General features: G+C 35.5%; 2 protein-coding genes across 4 annotated transcripts in view; both read right to left on the reverse strand.

Annotated features, from left to right (window-relative positions):
- LOC117323158 (nesprin-1-like) overlaps positions 1–366 on the reverse strand; it is a 180,777-nt gene extending 180,411 nt beyond the window's left edge. The window contains 1 exon segment of the mRNA XM_033878197.1: positions 248–366. Coding sequence (XP_033734088.1) covers positions 248–258 — 11 coding nt within the window. The 5' untranslated portion in view covers positions 259–366.
- A 48-nt stretch (positions 367–414) lies between these two features.
- The window catches only part of LOC117323159 (spectrin beta chain, erythrocytic-like), a 52,912-nt gene continuing 35,363 nt past the window's right edge, over positions 415–17,963 (reverse strand). For all 3 annotated transcript variants that reach the window (XM_033878198.1, XM_033878200.1, XM_033878201.1), the window contains 10 exons: positions 14,064–14,125; positions 13,427–13,516; positions 8,060–8,140; positions 7,693–7,785; positions 3,580–3,707; positions 3,223–3,419; positions 2,849–2,940; positions 2,465–2,602; positions 896–1,208; positions 415–529 (listed from right to left, as the gene is read on the reverse strand). In XM_033878198.1, coding sequence (XP_033734089.1) covers positions 957–1,208; positions 2,465–2,602; positions 2,849–2,940; positions 3,223–3,419; positions 3,580–3,707; positions 7,693–7,785; positions 8,060–8,140; positions 13,427–13,516; positions 14,064–14,125 — 1,133 coding nt within the window. In that variant the 3' untranslated portion in view covers positions 415–529; positions 896–956. The remainder of the gene's footprint in view (positions 530–895; positions 1,209–2,464; positions 2,603–2,848; positions 2,941–3,222; positions 3,420–3,579; positions 3,708–7,692; positions 7,786–8,059; positions 8,141–13,426; positions 13,517–14,063; positions 14,126–17,963) is intronic.

Consider the following 17,963-nt stretch of genomic DNA (forward strand, 5'->3'; position numbering starts at 1 on the left):
CATTGGTATATATTTCAGGTCACACAAAAACTGTGTCTACATCTGTGCTATTGTTTTCTAACAAGAGAATGCAGGCCCGGACTGACAACAGCTGAAGGATAATTTGAAAACCTTTATACATCTCAATACCTGAAGGCTGAGATTTTGTGTTAGTAGCAGAAATAATTTTTTTCTATTCCAAGGCATAAGCTAGCAAAGACTTGAGACTAGACCAGCTAAACACCAAAAGTAAAGTCTTTTTACATACCCGGTAATCATTTAGTAACTGCTCGCATTCCTTCTGCCTGCCCAGTTTGGCCCTCCATTGCTGTAAACGAGCTTCGGTTGGCTCTCGTAGCGCCAGAATTCTGTGATGAAATTCATCAAACTCAAGTTTCTTTTCCCGTACCGGTGCTTCCTTTGAAAGTACCTGTAGTCTCTGTGCTAGATTATCTAGCTGTGGCCCAGGTAAAAATTCACCGTCATAACGTCCAGATTTCTTTACTTGACCAAAAAACTGTTTGTAAGGCTCCAGTTCTTTGAAAAACTCCTGTAACATAGATTGTCAAGTCATTAAGGCTAAAGTTGATAGCTCATTAGTGTAACCTATTAAAACAATGGAAAATAATGAAAGTTCAGCCTCATTCTTCAGGCAAATAAAGACTAGAAAATGTCTGTAAGACATGGTTGCCTCTGCTCCTATTAAACAATTTGTCTCATGCAAAAGTGGTCAAAAGTGACCTATGACCCTATAACCTTGACCAATGACCACCTGAATGTAGCCAGGTGTAGAAGATGTTGTGATACTGCAGTTATGAACCAAATCAGCCGAGGGGTTGGGGAGACTTTTAACATTAGTCACCTATATAAGTAAATCCTTATAAGTATAATAATAACCACATTTTGCGATACCTACCTTGTGATCCCCGACTAGTTTAGCGAGCTGATTTGCCATGTCCTCATGGCCATCAAGCTCTTCAGGTACAGACTCCATTATTTCCTCCGCCTGGTTGAGCCAGTCCCCAAATTTTCCGAGTCTCCCCTGGGAGACTGGCATCCAGTTTCCACAGCCACATCCTGGTCTGTCGATAAACCTGGTTCCACTTGGTGTCCAGTTCCTTCCACTGTTCCGGTGTCAGCCTCTGAAGGGACTTTGTCTTGGCTTTCTCCTCTAACTTTTTGAAAGTTTTCTCACGTCGGTCTACCTCTGTTTTAAAAGCCAGGTAGTCCTGAAGACAAAATAAAATGATATAGTTACCTGTCTAAAACAAACCCTCAGTTGTACAGACACCTATACTAACACCTACAATAACCTGTCTAAACCGAACCCTCAGTTGTACAGACACCTATACTAACACCTACAATAACCTGTCTAAACCGAACCCTCAGTTGTACAGACACCTATACTTACACCTACAATAACCTGTCTAAACCGAACCCTCAGTTGTACAGACACCTATACTTACACCTACAATAACCTGTCTAAACCGAACCCTCTGTTGTACAGACACCTATACTGAAGTACACTATTCTTTGTAATCCATTGTAATCCAAAGTACACAGAATCTTAACAGCTTCCTCAATTACACTTCATACCACTGTAAGAACGTGCATTCAGTTTAAATTTGAGAATATCAGCTCAAATATCAGAATATCTTAGTAAATACTTCAAAAAGCCTGCAAGCCCAGACCTTTTCTTACATGGCGGTGAATCTGCTGAATGGTGCATTCTGAGGGGAGATAGAAAACCCTGGAGTTAATGTATCTAAGGACGCACCATAATTCTTTCTAAACAAACACACAAAGACAGTACAACATCCAATAAATCTCTTCTGTTTAAACAACCTCACACTGTAAAAATCTGCTATAAATTAAATGGCTGTCATCAACCATTACCTTTAAACACTCCAGTAAGGACGTAACAGAAGATAGTCTATATCTCCTGATTGTGTTATTTATATATTTATATTAAATATATAAACTTACATATTACCAAGCCCAGTTTCTATTCAATAAACATCTTAGTCTCTGAACAGACCTCCAGTCATCTACATCAAAAACAATCCATCTCTACTCGGCTCAGAACTAAACTTCAAGAATATCTTTGCATTCTGGTCTGCATATTGTCACACTACAAATATCTACCTGTACGACCTGTATGTTGTCACATTTACAAATATCTACCTGTATGGCCTGTATATTGTCACATTTACAAATATCTACCTGTATATTGTCACATTTACAAATATCTACCTGTATGTTGTCACACTTACAAATATCTACCTGTATGTTGTCACACTTACAAATATCTACCTGTATGTTGTCACACTTACAAATATCTAAATGTATGTTGTCACACTTACAAATATCTACCTGTATGTTGTCACACTTACAAATATCTACCTGTATGACCTGTACGTTGTCACACAAATATCTACCTGTATGACCTGTATGATGTAAGATTGTGTGAGGACAGACCACATACCATGTATTCTTGTTGTCTGTCAGTCACCGGTTGGTCGACGATCTGTAGTACTTCGTCCGCCTCAGTGTTCAGCCAAGTTATCAGATCTGTATAGTCGGCCAGCTCCTGCTCGGCAGGATTCTTCTTCCTCTTGGCAAGCTACAAAAACAATTCAAAAATTTCCTTTAAACCTGAAAAGTTCAAAAGAGCAAGTTCTAGCAGTAGGAAATCACAAGTTTCACTGACCATTTAAAGTTATCATCAAGAAACGTATGTATGGACAAACAGAGACCAAATAAGAACGAAAGTCAACAATGACAACCATGATATCAAAAACTGAAACCGTTATGAGGATGTATAGATACTGTTGCCCATCTTCCTGACCTAATCATCACTGTTACTTACCGAAGGATCTTCTCCTGCCTCTGGGTAGGCCTTCAGAAATTGAGCTACGTAAGTCATGATGGATTTCTCATCCGGCTTCTCAACATCCACATCTACAATACAATTAAAACTGTCAACATCCTGATCAAATCAATTCACGAAAAATCCACAGCTAACACGCCATGAAAAGCTGGAATAGATCACATCCTCTGAAAATGCATCTTTTGACCATGTGGGACAACAAATCTAAGAATTTATCAAAACCAGAATTTAAATATGAATTTTAGAATTAGTTTACTTCTACAACTGTAGTGTTTTTTCATTTCAATCTTTGATCATGATAACTTATGAAACCTTCTGGCCACCATATTGATCCTGTCCCAGGGTTAACATACCTTCAGGATCTAGCAGGCGTGGAATCCCGAGGGAGTTCTCGGCTGTGGAGAAGGCCTGTTCTAAGTTGACACGGGCATTCTGTTGTCTGACCTGTTCAAAGTCTACCAGGTCTGGACGAATTGTGTGTATGATTGCGTTAAACGCCAAGCCATCACGCCAACTCTTCCCAAAATTGGTGATCTCAATTCCATATCGTCTGTAATTAAATATATATGATAATAATTAAATCAATGCATTCCTTAAATATCTATAAATCTTTCCCCAAATGTCAACATCAGTTCAGTCCTTTACATATTTTCATCTGGCAATTCATGGTCTGTACAACTCTTCTAAAATCAGGAAGAATCGTGACTTACTTTGTTATAGCGTTTCCTGTCCATGCCAACAGAGCCTTCTTTGCATTCTTTCGAAATTTCTCGAGCGCGGACAATGGGCGCGGCTCACCATCCTCGCCTACACCTGCTTGTGCGAATGTATCTTCAATCTGTACAGAAAGCAGAGTCACTTATAACAAAATGTTTAACACACACAGTATAATTACCTTGGTGTTCTAATTACATGGATGGTGTGTGTTTGGAAGCTATAAAATGCATGCATGCTTATCATATACATGTAGCTGTGTAGAAAGTAAATGCAATATTCGATTGAATCAACTTTGAACTAACACCCTAAATGTTAATGTACTATGTTTAAAAGTAGCAACAGTAATGTACAGTTGTATTGTACCTGTTACCAGTGGTTAAAATGTGACTATAGTTTTGGTACTGACATCTAAAATAGCTATATCATAATCAAGTAAATTGAAGATATGACATATACAGGTCCCTTAACAGATTCAGTGCCAAATTTTCTTATTTATAGAATGTGTACCATGTTACAGAGTTTATCCTGTCGATGGAAAACACAATGGAAAATAAATCAACAAATAATGTACATGACCTCACGTTCGTGTGTGGTACATGATATATTTTTATAAGGCTGATGAAAATTATTGAACACGTGAAGGGATTTTGGTCTCCAATAATGAAGATTAATTTGGGCAAGACACAGTTATCCCTTAAATTTGGTCTCGAACAGAATTTTTTAATATGAATTCAGATTTATTCTTTTTTCAACATTAAAATTCACACCAGTATGCTCAGTTTTATTGAATTACACCAAACACTACCATCTAACGCTATACCTTTATTGAATTACACCAAACACTACCATCTAACGCTATACCTTTGTTGAATTACACCAAACACTACCATCTAACGCTATACCTTTATTGAATTACACCAAACACTACCATCTAACGCTATACCTTTATTGAATTACACCAAACACTACCATCTAACGCTATACCTTTGTTGAATTACACCAAACACTACCATCTAACGCTATACCTTTGTTGAATTACACCAAACACTACCATCTAACGCTATACCTTTGTTGAATTACACCAAACACTACCATCTAACGCTATACCTTTGTTGAATTACACCAAACACTACCATCTAACGCTATACCTTTGTTGAATTACACCAAACACTACCATCTAACGCTATACCTTTGTTGAATTACACCAAACACTACCATCTAACGCTATACCTTTGTTGAATTACACCAAACACTACCATCTAACGCTATACCTTTGTTGAATTACACCAAACACTACCATCTAACGCTATACCTTTGTTGAATTACACCAAACACTACCACCTAACGCTATACCTTTGTTGAATTACACCAAACACTACCATCTAACGCTATACCTTTGTTGAATTACACCAAACACTACCATCTAACGCTATACCTTTGTTGAATTACACCAAACACTACCATCTAACGCTATACCTTTGTTGAATTACACCAAACACTACCATCTAACGCTATACCTTTGTTGAATTACACCAAACACTACCATCTAACGCTATACCTTTGTTGAATTACGTACACCAAACACTACCATCTAACGCTATACCTTTATTGAATTACACCAAACACTACCACCTAACGCTATACCTTTGTTGAATTACACCAAACACTACCATCTAACGCTATACCTTTGTTGAATTACACCAAACACTACCATCTAACGCTATACCTTTGTTGAATTACACCAAACACTACCATCTAACGCTATACCTTTATTGAATTACACCAAACACTACCACCTAACGCTATACCTTTGTTGAATTACACCAAACACTACCATCTAATGCTATACCTTTATTGAATTACACCAAACACTACCATCTAATGCTATACCTTTATTGAATTACACTAAACACTACCACCTAACGCTATACCTTTATTGAATTACACCAAACACTACCATCTAACGCTATACCTTTATTGAATTACACCAAACACTTTCATCTAATGCTATACCTTTGTTGAATTACACCAAACACTACCATCTAACGCTATACCTTTATTGAATTACGTACACCAAACACTACCACCTAACGCTATACCTTTGTTGAATTACACCAAACACTACCATCTAATGCTATACCTTTATTGAATTACACCAAACACTACCATCTAACGCTATACCTTTGTTGAATTACGTACACCAAACACTACCACCTAACGCTATACCTTTGTTGAATTACACCAAACACTACCATCTAACGCTATACCTTTATTGAATTACACCAAACACTACCACCTAACGCTATACCTTTGTTGAATTACACCAAACACTACCATCTAATACTATACCTTTGTTCAATAAATCATTAAATTTACTCGGAACCAACAAGCCACATATTTACAAACAGAATGTTCATACACACTTTATAGGATAGAGAGCTCAGGAATAATTGACCACATTTACACACAAACTCGCTCAAACTCTTCCAACCTAAATCTACTATACAATGATTACTTAAGGGCTTACTACAAAACAAACATGACATTCATGTGTCAATAAACGACAGCCCCTCAGGATTCTTCTCCACTCAGAACCCGTGCTCCATTGAACCATGATTTATTGTTGGACTAAAATGTCTATTATATAAATGGTGTGGCACCAATACATATGAGGATCAATAGTCATTATGGAGTCTGTATTGACTAATGGTAAAGTGTGTCAGGCTTTACACCTCTTTGTGTGGGGACAGTCAAAGTTCACTTATAAATATAACACTGACAATGTTTACTACAATATCCTACTTGTCAAATAATCATTTAATTATAACTGTACTATAAAAGTATTTAACTAAGCCTGACCTAGAAGTGTCACCCTCAACTGAGTTCAGGCTCCATTAAACTAAAGAGTCCTGAAAAATTACTGTCCACAATGACATTAATTGTCATTAATTACTGTATGACACAATATGATGACAGTGACTCAATTACATGACATGGCTCAATTGTACGACGTGGCTCAATTGTACGACGTGGCTCAATTATCTGACTTGGCTCAATTTTTATAACAGTGGCTCAATTTTTATGAAAGTGACTATTTTTATGGTGACTCAATTTTATTATGGTGACTCAATTTTATAACTGACTAATATTGATTATAGTGACTCAATTTGTTTAGAGTAACTCATTTAAATTATATGAAAGTGACGAGGTAAAGAAAAGAAAATGTTTATAGAATGAAGAAAGGGAAAATACCAGTGAAAGTCAAAGGCAGAGGATATTATCTGTAGCCGTACATGATTAATGAACAAAAAGGAAATCTGAAATTATTTGTTTATGAGTTTCTTTGAGCAATATCTCTTCAATTGACTTGATTTAAGCGCTATAAAAATTTAGCTACTTTCATCAATGGGACATTTTTTATTACAATCTATAGGAGGTGCAACCAATAAACAATGTGAAATCTTTAACATAAAAAAAACTTGAATCTTTGTCGAAACTTTTAACCCGACAAGATCTGTGAGTGTATGACCAGTGAGGTATGGTGTCGCTGTGGGGTGATAAACTTATAGGTTTTACTTATCATCATTATTGAAATATGGCCTTGCTCCCTCTACCCAAGTGTGGAGATATAAAACTGTTCAGTACAGTCGTATGTGCTTAAGACTAACCGACATACGGATGTAAATATTTGTTCTTCCTTGAAAAATAGATCTACCAAACCGCTGAAACACGAAAAGTGTCACCTGTATAAAGTAGATCTAATACAGGGACATCACAACACTTACAGTAATACATCACAGACACATTTCGTTTCTTCTTCTCTAATAGTTTGGTATTATGGCCATATGACCACGCCACAATTAACAAGCCACACCTCCCTGATGTAGACCCTCAGAAAAGTTAATATTATTGTAAAGTTCAAATAAAACAATATATCTATAACTAGAAGGTTGCACTCTACCAAAAAATTAAAAAAAAATTCCTTTAAAACAGCTGAGACAATTCTGCTACCTTATTGACATTTAACGTTATTTTTATGTTGTGTACTGGTGTACGTTATTTTTATGTTATTCGTGTACAGGTGTATATGTTGGAGGTATAAATACCTGAAAGTAAAGGATGATGGTCCATATGAGCCCTAAAACAATGGACGGCTTCCCATCGGCGATGTCCGACACATTTATATTTACAAGTTTGATCTGAAATATCAAACGAAGGACATTTTACCAGATACATCATTTAAAATATACAATCTTCTGTCATAATCATACAATTTTAAATATTTCAGGATAAGTATATTAAATGATTATAATGTTAGGCAATAAAGCAGTTTCTCAAAATAACAGAATTTTAAAATTTTATAGTCTCTTGAGGACAAGCATATTAACTTTTATGGGCTTTTTGAAGTGCTTTGCTGATCATAAAACAATCCAGAGTCTGATATTTTCTGACAAACATTACTCCTAGACTCACTTTCTTGGTTTCTAGGAACTTCAATGCTGTAGACAAGTTGCTGACATGATGGACTCGTTTGAGTCTCCCTCTCTCCATTGGCTGTAACACAAAGAAATAAAAAGTTACCAGTGTCTATATCCTCTAATCTAAATGTGAGACAGACAGACAAAAGTTACCAGTGTCTATATACTCTAATCTGAATGTGAGACAGACAGACAAAAGTTACCAGTGTCTATATACTCTAATCTGAATGTGATACAGACAGACAAAAGTTACCAGTGTCTATATACTCTAATCTTAATGTGAGACAGACAGACAAAAGTTACCAGTGTCTATATCCTCTAATCTGAATGCGAGACAGACAGACAAAAGTTACCAGTGTCTATATCCTCTAATCTAAATGTGAGACAGACAGACAAAAGTTACCAGTGTCTATATCCTCTAATCTGAACGCGAGACAGCAGAAAAACATTGTCAGAGTAGTGTTGTGTGGATGTGTATTTTTATACCTCACATCAGTTAAGTTTTACTGCAGTATGACTGACAAAAGTCTTTTCACAAGAGTACACAGGGGTAGAACAAAACATGCATAGTCCCGGCAATGTCAGGTATATTAAAATAAGGACGGACGGACTGACAAAAGTCCCAGCCCATGTCATGTATATTAAAATAAAGACAGATGGACAAAAACATCCCTATCATACACCGAATACCATCCGGGTAGATAACATTAAAATTATACATTAATACCATCCGGGTAGATAACATTAAAATTATACATTAATACCATCCGGGGAGATAACATTAAAATTATACATTAATACCATCCGGGGAGATAACATTAAAATTATACATTAATACCATCCGGGGAGATAACATTAAAATTATACATTAATACCATCCGGGGAGATAACATTAAAATTATACATTAATACCATCCGGGTACGTAGATAACATTAAAATTATACATTAATACCATCCGGGTAGATAACATTAAAATTATACATTAATACCATCCGGGTAGATAACATTAAAATTATACATTAATACCATCCGGGTACATTACATTAAAATTATACATTAATACCACCCGGGTACATTACATTAAAATTATATATACAGTGCATTCCACTTAATCGGGTAACGCTTAATCGGGTATTTCGTTTAATTGGGTAAAATTTCAAAAACCAAAACCATTTTCTCTTAAATCATGTTAAAAAAATTCGTTTAATTGGGTTGGAAACGTCGTATTTTTCGGTTATTCGAATAGAACAATCGGGACAAAAAATAGAAATGCTCCGATTTTCACGAAAGTCATCGCGTATTTCTTTAAGTTTTAGACATTTATCAACAAATAGTGTAATTTTGATGGTTAAAATGTCAAAAAACGGTTAAATATTACCTTAAACGGTAATGTTATGTCGGGGTTTTGTCATGTTCAGAACTGTGTTGTTGTTGATTCTGCCTCGTGTGGTTTTTCCCCAACAGGAAGTCGACTAAGAATTGTGGGTAAAATTAAATGTTATTTTTAGAGTCAGCAGCAGGCAAAACGTAATGGGGTTTTAAAAGCATAATTAAGCGACTAGACAATTAAACTTTTACGTCTGGGATGTAAAATCTACGAAGCAGAAACCAAAACAATAGGTTTTGACCTGGGTCTGATATTGCTACAGATCGATTGATATCGTATGTGGCGAATCCAAAGTGAGGGGTTCGCCACGGGGAAATGTGACGACACCGGTACACAGGTGAGTTAAAAATCAGTAGCGAGCAGTAAAAGGACAGACGCCCGACGTTAGCTCATAATTCCTATTCAGGTAAGGATTAGAACTGGTTAATAAAAGACATAACATTGGATTTCGTGTTGTTTTATCAGTGACTGCCAGTGTCAAGTTCATATAAATTTATACCACAGGAAACGACCTAAATAAACTCGGTTTCTCCGATCTCTGTGCTTTGGTAATTGGAAATAATATGGAATATTTTAAACTTCAAAGCGAACATAGAAATGTGTCAATGATAAACATAAATGATTTTAGCTGTAATTGTCGGCGAGTCCTTAGATCGTATGTCAAATTAGGAACACATGGATGAAATGGGGATGTATGACCCCCCGATTTGAGGTGCTACGATTGCACTGTGCCGCGAATAAGAAAATCATTAAGGTTTTGTTATTTTAATACACACATTTTTATACAATTAGTAATAGTAATTAGTAATAGTAATCTGACAATTTGACATCAGTAAAAACACAAACAAAAACACCGTTTATTAACAATAATAACGCAAATATTTTCATCCAAAATCGACCCAAGTCTAACAACCATTACGGACCAAATCCAAGATGGCGACGTGCATTTCGGCTTATCGGGTAAGTCGGTTAATCGGGTAAAAAGTCCCCGCAAATAGGCAACCCGATTAAGCGGAATGCACTGTACATTAATACCACCCAGGTACATTACATTAAAATTATATATAACGGGTACATTAATACCACCCAGGTACATTACATTAAAATTATTCGTTAATATCACCCGGGTACATTACATTAAAATTATACATTCCAATGATAGCAGGATTTAAGAGAAGAAATCATGATTTTGTTCGGATTTCCAATCAAGTTTTTTTTATCATGAAGAAAGCCAAGGAGAGATATTAAGGCCATACCAAGTACAATATTGTCAATTCAAGGAGAGATATTAAGGACATACCAAGTACAATATTGTCAATTCAAGGGGAGATATTAAGGACATACCAAGTACAATATTGTCAATTCAAGGGGAGATATTAAGGACATACCAAGTACAATATTGTCAATTCAAGGGGAGATATTAAGGACATACCCAATATTGTCATTTCGGATGTATTCATACCCTAATGTTAAATACCCCCCCTACAGAAAATTTTACCGACCCAGTGATCTTTGTCATATTTCCACAAACAACTTAGAATTTTTAAAAACCCCAATATAAACACATCTTGTATTATAAGCTGGGGCCACATCAATCGTATATCTAAAATAGTAAATATGAATTCCCTATATCTTGCATTAATTATTGTGACTTTGTATGCGTTTACAAATTGCCTGAATTTTAGACTTGGCACTAACACACACAAGAGTGGAGATAATTAACCAGGTAAGTCACCTGTCAATGTACATAACTCGAGATTACTACGATATACAGGTAGGTATTCAAGGTGTGTTGATGTCCAAGTCAAGTTCCAACAAGATGGAGTTTTGGAGGGAAGGTTTACAGTAGAGACCACAGCCCAATAAAATCTAGCTAACCTATATATACAAGAAATATAGTCCAAAACATAAAGTTGACTGTTGTTTCTCACCCTTCCAGGTCTAACCAACACAAACTCTTCACAGATCTTTGTTTTAATCCGCCCCTTCATACAGGCCCTTGTAATATCCCCAAAAGATCGATGTACAGACCCTTGTTATAGCCCCACCAGGACCTTCATACAGACCCTTATTTCAGGCACGCCAGGATGTCCAGATACCTGTTTCAGCCCCATTAGGATGCCCAGATACTTGTATCAACCCCACCAGGACATAAGACCCTTGTATCAAACCCATCAGGGCCTAGAGACCCTTTTTCAGTCCTTAAAAGGACCCAACAGACCCTTGTGTCAGACCCACAAGAGTCTACAGATCCTGGTTTCTTCCCCACAAGACTTAATTAACTTTAACTTTACATAGTTCCCACAGATGTATAATCGTGATATAAATCTTTACTTGGCGACATATTCCACAATACCCTAGTGTGAGATCACTGGGTCAAAACAACACAATTGTTTTACACACAAAAAATTCCAAATATTGACAACTAAAATAACACATAAGCTTAAGTGTGTTTTAGGACAATTGCTTATTTCTTCAACTCAGTAAAGCACTCATTTCAGAAATTCAGCACTTTAAAACCAATCTGAAATGCATCTTGCATATGAATCACACATTCATGAATAAACTATAAAGTTCAGAACATTTCAAAACCTTTCTGTTAATAAATAAGAAAATTGTTTATAGCTTCCATGACTAAACATCTTATTACCTATACCTAACACAAACAGTTATTGTTTAACATGAAACTCTACAGAGATCAATTATGTTGAGTTAAATTTAGTTTAAACTGCTATACAATGTGTAAAGCCATACTCTCTAGTCAGTACTGTTGTTACCTATTTTCAGAAAATCACTTAAATTTGTTCAACAATTTAAATCCAATTTTACAACAGGTGTCAGATGGCTATAAAGATATTTTCTCATTAAAATCAGTTGCATGTTAAAATGTATCTAATATACTGTAGGTAATCACTAACCTAATGTTCAACATAAACATGTACAATATTAGATCATTATACATTTACAACAAAAAATAACAATGAATTTATTTAAATTTCAAATGCCTTTTGTTTATAGTTTCTTCACCAGATATAAGTCGAAACAAATCCCTTTCACTTGTAGAGTTTAAGATGATGCATATCTTGCCACAAGTATTCTGTATACAAGTTTGGAATTCATGTTTGGTCTGGATTCTGGCCTATCTATACAAAAATTCAATTAAGTATTTAACGAGATGCAGCCATGCCTATGATAGGAGAAGCACCAAATTACTTTTCTATATTGGTACCCATTGGAGGTTAAGATATCAAGAAATTCCTGTCGATATTCACTGTTGATAATAAATTACCATCTACATAATACATGATATGGCATTAAATACCAAACGACATCACAAATACAGGAGGAAGATTTTTGTAAAAGTTTACCTATGTCAAAACCCCATAAACTAGAATCTGACAATAACATGATTTGACAGTCGGTTAACAAACACAACACGATGAGATTCGATACACCTGTTGAGATGTGTTCGGCCATGTCAAAACAAACCAGACGCTCAATTTAGTGTTCTTACAAAGCCTCCAGGAATGACATAAAAGGAATTTCTTAGTTTACCGAATGTGATATCACGTTAGACTAATGCCTGCATCTATAGTCCCATAACAGCAGAACTTACTGTAATCCAATAGATCTCCTCACAGCATTATGGTGGATTAAGTAAGGAGATATGAAAGTATAGTGGGATTTCTTATAGAAATATTCACTAAAGTTTCAGCAAGGATTTCCTAACATTCATCTTAAAATTACTAAGCATATTTGAAATTTACAATACAATTTTTTTTTTATAATTTTCTAAGGTACAACTAAAATTAATTTTTATCTCTACTAAAACTTTCTACACACTCAGATGACAATGTTACTTGATTGGACACAGTAGGTATTGACATTAACGACATTATGAAGTATTGGACGTGATCGTATTATGATCTGATAGGTAGGGACCACCTCCATGTTTAATGTTATAGGTGACATACCAGTCTCTCCCCCGACAGAACTTCCAACAGGGACAACAGATGAACACCATCTTTAATGTCTTCAAACAGATTCTCCACCTTCATGTTTTTCTACAAAGAAAATTAATAAAAAATAATTGACCAAACATTTCATTTCTTAAATAATACACAAAGTAATATTTCACAATATAACCAATAAAAGTAAGTCTACCGTATGTCAAGACGACAACAACCCAGGTTTGAATTCTGTCAGAGCGCTCAAAAGGAATGTGTTAATCATTCTGTTGGGTTATTTTTTTTTTCTCACAATATCAATAGTAAAACTGTCCATCATGCAGGCAACATATTTTTGTCAAATTTCGAAACCTAGTTACACAGACCATTTGAAGTTCCATAAAAAAAAACCACTAGGTATTTTGTCTACTTCTAAGTAACAGTGACCTACATTTCCATTGCACAGCTTTGAATTCAAATTTGCTCAAAACTTTGTCAGGAATAGAAATTAAAGATGCAAAAAAATGGCTGCCTAATATCACACATTGATATTCAGTTTTTCTATGAACGTTTACCCCAGTTTACGATCCCTGAAAGTTTATTGTATGACTTTCTTACTTTATTATACTGAAGAGTTTATGGCCGAGCCAGTCACCACACTTACCTGTTTTAGATAGGTGTTCATCCAGTTAGTGAACGTTTTCTTCTGGACCCTCTCCTGTTCATCTGGAAAACAAAACAACAAATCTGAAATATTTTCTATACCTTATAATACACTGTTCTAGCAGTCATAAGACTATCACAACAGTCTTGGCACCATCTCACACAGTTATAATGTTTTAGATATTTTCTAAATTGGAAGTTGTTTCCCCACTTTACTATAACCAAACATTATATATGTTATTAACCACAGGTTTTACTGTCCACAAAACAATAAATCTCCGCTGGGTTTGGATCTCCTTTAGCCTGTGAAGTTCGGGGCTTGTCCACTACACTACTAGATCCTCTTTAGCTTGTAAAGTTCGGGGCTTGTCCACTACACTACTAAAGTCCTCATACTTAATGCGTTATTACTTTTCTACAGTGTTACTGGGAACTATAATTTCAAAATCTTCTAACCACAGAAAGAGCTCACAATCTGTAATTGTCTTGATATTAATGTATAGAGGGAAAACATAGATTTAACAGTAAAATAAGTTATGATGGCCTGTGTACAGTAGAAAAGTGATGGGACATTCTACCTTAACAGTAAAATAAGTTATGATGGCCTGTGTACAGTAGAAAAGTGATGGGACATTCTACCTTAACAGTAAAATAAGTTATGATGGCCTGTGTACAGTAGAAAAGTGATGGGACATTCTACCTTAACAGTAAAATAAGTTATGATGGCCTGTGTACAGTAGAAAAGTGATGGGACACTCTACCTTAACAGTAAAATAAGTTATGATGGCCTGTGTACAGTAGAAAAGTGCTGGGACATTCTACCTTAACAGTAAGTGATGGGACAATCTACCTTAACAGTAAAATAACTTATGATGTCCTATATATATATATGTGTACAATAGTAAAGTGATGGGACACCCTAATTTAACAGTAAAATAACTTACGATGTCCTGTATATATATGTGTACAATAGTAAAGTGATGGGACACCCTACTTTAACAGTAAAATAACTTACGATGTCCTGTAGATATATATGTGTACAATAGTGAGGTGCCAATGTATCTTCTCTAGAAAGAATCAATTTGCTGAAATTTCCCACCACTATTATGAAATACGTCGGGGACGGAGGGAAGTATGAATCGTCTGACTGTGTACGACCATTATTCTGATGTTACATGTTTACATGTAAAATGTGACTAGAAAAATATCCCGAATTATAACGTTACAATATCTTTAAATGTATAGGACAGCATCATGCTATATACTGGATTATTATACAAGGATATAAAACAGACAATCTGGGGGGTATACTTCGATAAACTACACACGTCATCTGAAACCCATCAGGACAATGATACCCAAGACCTTCATATGGCTTTTCTACACAAACACCACGACACCACGACCCACAACACGCACCTTTTAGTATATTTCCACCCCAACGACTTACAGTAATATCTACATTTCTAAAGACCTCTAGTTTGAGCGGGAAAGCATTACATATTCTCTACAGAACCAAAAACCGATATTATGATTTTAGTGTTGGGCGTGCCAGGGTGAGACTTTCCTCTGAAGAAGGCTTGTTATAAATATGATCTGTTTTCCAGCAGCACAGTAAGCAGACACCCATCATTTAAGAACCTTATGGGCGGAATATGTTTTCTCCATCAGTTTAGTTATTACAAACAATTGCAGCCCAACTTGTTATCTTGAAGGGTTGATTGTGTGAACCAGGAGGCCATGTGCTGTAACAGCCTCTCAAAAAAAGTGGGGTTTTTTTTGTCCATAGTCATCTTATGACAATAATTTAAACAAACTTTCAACCAAAAAATAGAGAAATAGTCTTCAAAGCATTATAGGCCTATATTATGTAAACCTTAGCAAGCTTTATCCTCAAGAGGATTATGAAACATGAATGTTCTAGGTTTTTTTTCGACACCTATGGCCCAACCTTTCTGTCATAAAATATTCAGGGAATGCCATTTAAAATTTCCTTCCTTAATGTTTTTGTCCATTGCTGCCCTTACTTATAAAATGTTGTTCCACCAACTGGTAACATCTGATGATATTTTAAAATTCTAATGTGTGATAAAATGCGAAAATACAAGCTTACAATTATTTGAAAAAGGAAAAGCCATCATAAAAAGCATTTACAATTTCAAGTAGGATCATCAGAACCATTATTGTACTTGTAAACTTTCAGATTTTCAATTTTTCCTTGTTTAAATCATGCACATGTTCATTACTAAGATAAAAGGGGGTTTAACCAGAAATCCTTTGAATTAAACATGGTATTTAAGTTATTTGGTTTTGAGATAACAAAGTCACATGCTGATGTAGCAATTAACACCAGAAATGGACCCCACCCTTCCTATGCAGCTCCTAAACACCAAAACCCTTTTTAAAACCTTCAACGGTTTGTCGCCTTCACTCTGTTCATTTTCATAATTGACACAAATTTACATGACAGAGATAAGAAAAGGCAGGAAATTTTCACACAATATAAAGGTTGAGGTCTTATGTTTGTTGGCTGGGGAAGCCAGACAGCCAACAATTTGATTAGCTCAGTGGCAGTGGTTCTGAATTAATTACAGACATGTACAGTAACAGACATCTTATGCTTCAACAGCACGATACCTATACATCTCTAGAGGAAGGTTTGACATCATACACAGATACAGAGCCCAACGATATCAATGTTCTGTAGGAGGGAGCTTCGGGTTTCTCTACATTTCATTTCCAATTTTTATTTTGTATTAGCAAGAGACCTCAGCAAAAACCATGTCTGAACCAAGAACTTGGTGCTGATGCTGAATCTACTGATGTAAAATGTTTCTCTACCTCAAACACTGTGTCTGATATTCAAAAAACTCAAGTGGCAACTTGTTAACAAGAATCAATAAATAATACATGATGTTTACTAGGCGTGCAGTTCTATGTCAGGTCTAATGTCGAAGGTGTCATGCTCTAGTGCTATACATCGGAGGCATTCACGCTCGAGTAACTTTACGAGTATGTAGTAGTAAGTACCCCACATCTATACTTCTCTACTATTGATTATCTATCGAGACCTTTACATTATTGATCTGCGTTAAAGTGTGATAGCTGTGTCATGACGGCCTATGTTGTCAGGCTGTTAACATTAGGTTCAAACTTATCTCACAAAATATCAACTCAGGAAAACACTTTGATGCTAACCACTGTCAAAATTCTGGCATTAAAATCCTAGATCCAAGCCAGATTTCCTGTCAACTCAGCAGATTTTTTTCTCTAAGACGAGTTTTGCTGTCAAGCAATAAAACGGACAGATAATCCATTACACTTAAATAAACGACATTTATTTACAGACAATGGAGTTATATCTTGGAAATAAAGCAATGATTTTGCTTTTTTCTTTAATCCTTTCAAACTTTTTTTACACATAGAATATGTCATTCATATATGTAAACTTCAGCTTTTATGTCGTAATGAAGTATGACAAGGTTATTTTACCTCATTCTGATAAGCTTTACTTTACAATGTCATATTAATAGCTTTACAATGTCATATTAATTAGAAGATAAACAAGAACTTCACTAATGATGATTGATAGACATTTAACCCTGCATACAATACCGAAACCATGGATACAAAAAAAAGAACTTGACATTTGAACCAAGACTTTGACCTTTGCCTTTGTAACGAAAGTTGAAAATTTGACCTTGACCTCTGATGATGACCCTGTAAGTAGGCCCCAAGGGAGCCAGTGTACAAGACCTTGAGAAAGACCCCCTTTTATTTATTAGAAACAGCAATAAAATCATTGGACTCTGTTTGAGGCCTATTTGTTCTATATATCACAAACAAAAGAGATGTCAAATAAATAGGTTTAGTGAGACCCTGTGTATACAATTTATAACAG

Source organism: Pecten maximus, chromosome 3, assembly GCF_902652985.1.
Source record: "Pecten maximus chromosome 3, xPecMax1.1, whole genome shotgun sequence".
Lineage (NCBI taxonomy): Eukaryota > Metazoa > Mollusca > Bivalvia > Pectinida > Pectinidae > Pecten > Pecten maximus.